General features: G+C 40.5%; 1 protein-coding gene across 1 annotated transcript; it reads left to right on the forward strand.

Moving 5' to 3' along the window:
- Positions 1-1,892: 1,892 nt before the first annotated feature.
- On the forward strand, positions 1,893-2,980 carry LOC122810641 (C3a anaphylatoxin chemotactic receptor-like). Its single transcript, XM_044082214.1, has one exon. The coding sequence runs from the start codon at positions 1,925-1,927 to the stop codon at positions 2,978-2,980; it is 1,056 nt and encodes a 351-aa protein (XP_043938149.1). The 5' UTR covers positions 1,893-1,924.
- The last annotated feature ends 327 nt before the right edge of the window (positions 2,981-3,307 follow it).

The following is a 3,307-nucleotide window of genomic DNA, read 5'->3' on the forward strand; positions in this document are numbered from 1 at the left end:
GTGATGAGGTGTTCAATATAGAAGGATTTCCTGACTACTGTGGTGATGTGATTATCAAAGGAGAGACTACTGTCCACCTGGGTCCCAAGGTCTCTTATCACACATTTGGCATCAAGTAGACTGCCATTTATGAGGTAGTTCATGAGTACAGAGTTTTTAACAAAGGGGATGACAATGCACTTTTTGGCAATGAGCTTGAGGCCATGCCTCTAACACCAGGCATCTGTCTCAGTGAGGCCCTTCTGTAGGATGTCCACATCATTTGGGGACTCGACTATGGCTCCTAGTTTGCAGTCATCTGTGAACTTCATTAGCCAGAGGCCTTCTGTGTTAGCCTGGACTTCAGAGAAGTAGATACCAAACAGGAGAGGTCCCAGGACTGAACCCTGTGGTACTCCACTTGTCACTGGTTTGAAGTCAGATTTGGAGTCTGCAACTTTTACAGTGTGGGTTCTGTCAGTGAGCCTGTTGGCAACCCATCTTGTGACATAGGGATTTATACCTAGTTTAGTGCGTTTAGCTATAATTCCAGAATGGGGGATGGTGTCGAAAGCCTTGGTGAGGTCAAGATAGGCTGTGTGAACCACCTTACCCTCGTCTACAGCTATGGTGACTGCCTCAAAGGTTCAGAAGGCATGATCTGCCTTTCACAAACCCGAACTGATTGGAGTCCAGAGTTTGGAGGTTACCAATGTCTTTGTTTATGAGTTCCATTTCTGTTTAGCTTTCACAATGCATAACATTTTTTTTCAAAAATATGGCAAGCATTTTGCCAGATTCTACAAATGTTTATTCTAGCAGGGTTATTGTCACCTCACAAGCATTTGCTTGGCTGTTACATAGGCATTGTTGTATACATTTGCAAAGCACAACATAGTAGAAATGATATGTGATCTCCAGATAGAAGTCCTCCTTTGGGGCTACTGTTTTACAGGGCATTCTTCCATAAGCAGCCACCTGAAAGGTGTAGCTTGAGACTCTGTCCTTCAGGTAACAAAGATGAGAAGATGTTAATAGAGAATCACTTCAAGCTCCATCTTGCTAAGACTGAGGTGATACTGTTGTATGCTATTGTACATCTATCTTATTTTCTTTTCCTTTCCTCTCTTATTATTTAAAATAAATACTGATTTGTTAACCAAGAGAGACCCAGGATCAGTGTCTGGTTAAGTGACTTGCTCAAGGTCATACAGCAGGCAAACAGAGTGAACAGACAGGACATTGTTCCACATGTTTGTGATCTGCACGTTATTCCTTTTGAGAGATTGACATTGAAGGGCCATGTATTAGTTGTGGTAATGCATCTTCTTTCCATCAAAGAAATATTTTTCAAATCCAGAAATGTATTCTGTCTTCAGACAGCTACAATAATTTATGCCTTAGTGTCTTCTTGCTTAGGCTAAGCTCTCTCTGTGTGCTGTTGGTTTATACTGTGAGTTATGCTTCATCAATTTTTTAAATATTGCAAGGGAAAAACCTCCCATTCACCTTCATGTGATGCTTGGCTCCAGCATATCCTCTAACTTACATATGCATGAACTTCGCTGTCAGACTTCTGTGGTGAAAAGTGAAAAAAAAAAAAAACACTGTAGTTCACAAGTTGGCTCGCATAGTAAAAGTGCATGTGGATTTGACAAAACACAATTAAAAGGCATTGCTTGATGAATTTACCCTCATCACAGTGTGTGGTTCTTTCTTCCTTAAGGTGTTAGATACCGATCAGCTCTAACTGCATAAGATAGGAACCTACAGCATCATCAATATTATTTGTCAGGGGGATCCACACCAACCTGCCTATAACTCTATAGCATGTAAAACAGAGCAATATAGTCACAGCTTACCATTATGATTGTCACAGCTAAAGAATATTTTTGTTTATTTTACAGAGATCAGAACTGCCTGCTGACGTAGAATTGTGTACCAGATGGAACTTGGGAATTTTTCACTTAATCTCATCAATGGGACAACCAGGCAATGTGATGTGACCTCCAGAAATGGCTCCTTACTGCCATGCACTGAGTTATACTTCAGTACCTCAGATATAGTAGACCTGACACTGATAATTATCATCTTTCTGCTTGGAGTGCTGGGAAATGGAATGGTCATCTGGGTACTAGGATTTCTAATGAAGCGTACAGATTTTACTATCTATGTTCTGAACCTAGCAGTGGCTGACTTCTTCAATTCTGCTGTCTTGTGGGCTTCAGTCCCTGTTATGTTAATGCACAACCACTGGCCATTTGGAAGGGTGTTTTGCAAGATAGATCAGTTCTTCTCTAAGCTACCGCTCTATGCTGGTGTGTTTCTTGTGGTTGCAATCTGTTTGGAACGCTGTTGCTCTGTGGTCTCTCCACTCTGGTACAAGTGCCGTAGATCCCAACGTCTTTCTGCAGTCATTTGCTCCCTCATGTGGCTTCTAGCTTCTCTTATAAGTCTGCCATCTTTGATCTGGAGTGAAACATACCAATTTGAGGATAAGCAAATATGCTTTGTACAGGATCACAACTACGTAAAGGTGATCACAGCCAGTGAATGTGTGGTGGGCTTTTTACTGCCACTAATCCTCATCACATCTTCCAGCATAATCATCATTATTAAAGTAACTCAGGAATCCACAGTCCGTAGCACAAAGCTGTACAAAACAGTTCTTGTCACTGTCCTGGCCTTTCTTATCTGCTGGACACCTTATCAGGTGTCCGGCTTAATGCATATGATCGAATTATTGACCAGCAATAACTACAAAACACTGGCATCAATCATTGCCAACTACAGTAGCACTCTGCTTTACCTCAACAGCTGTATCAACCCCATAATCTATATCTTCATGGGAGGAAACCTAAACAAGAAATTTAAAGAGTCATTGATTATAATCTTCCAGCGGGCTTTCAATGAGACACCAAGTTATGATCTGGGAATAAAAGCAAAGGAAGCAGCAAGTCTGTACAAAATACAGAAATTTGTGTCTCCTCTGAGAAATTAATGGACTACCACACCTCCTCAATTAATGTACTATAAAATGTATTTTCTACCTAAACTGTACATGTTTCACAGTATTCAAAATCTACCTAGGTTACATTACCATCTGCTAAGATCCATCATCTATCTTTAACCCACAGCATATCTACCATATTTACCAAATGCTGCTTATGAAGTTCTCATTTCCTGTTAATTTATAATTTTTAACATTGTGTTATTTCTTTAAAAGTAATACTACAAATCAGATGAACTAGAAGTATTAGAAGTGTATAGCAGTAGTACACCTCCTGGTGCACAGGCAGGGACTAGTAGTATACCTCCTGGTGCAAAG

Source organism: Protopterus annectens, chromosome 9.part0, assembly GCF_019279795.1.
Source record: "Protopterus annectens isolate FY-2018-M chromosome 9.part0, PAN1.0, whole genome shotgun sequence".
NCBI classification, from domain to species: domain Eukaryota; kingdom Metazoa; phylum Chordata; order Ceratodontiformes; family Protopteridae; genus Protopterus; species Protopterus annectens.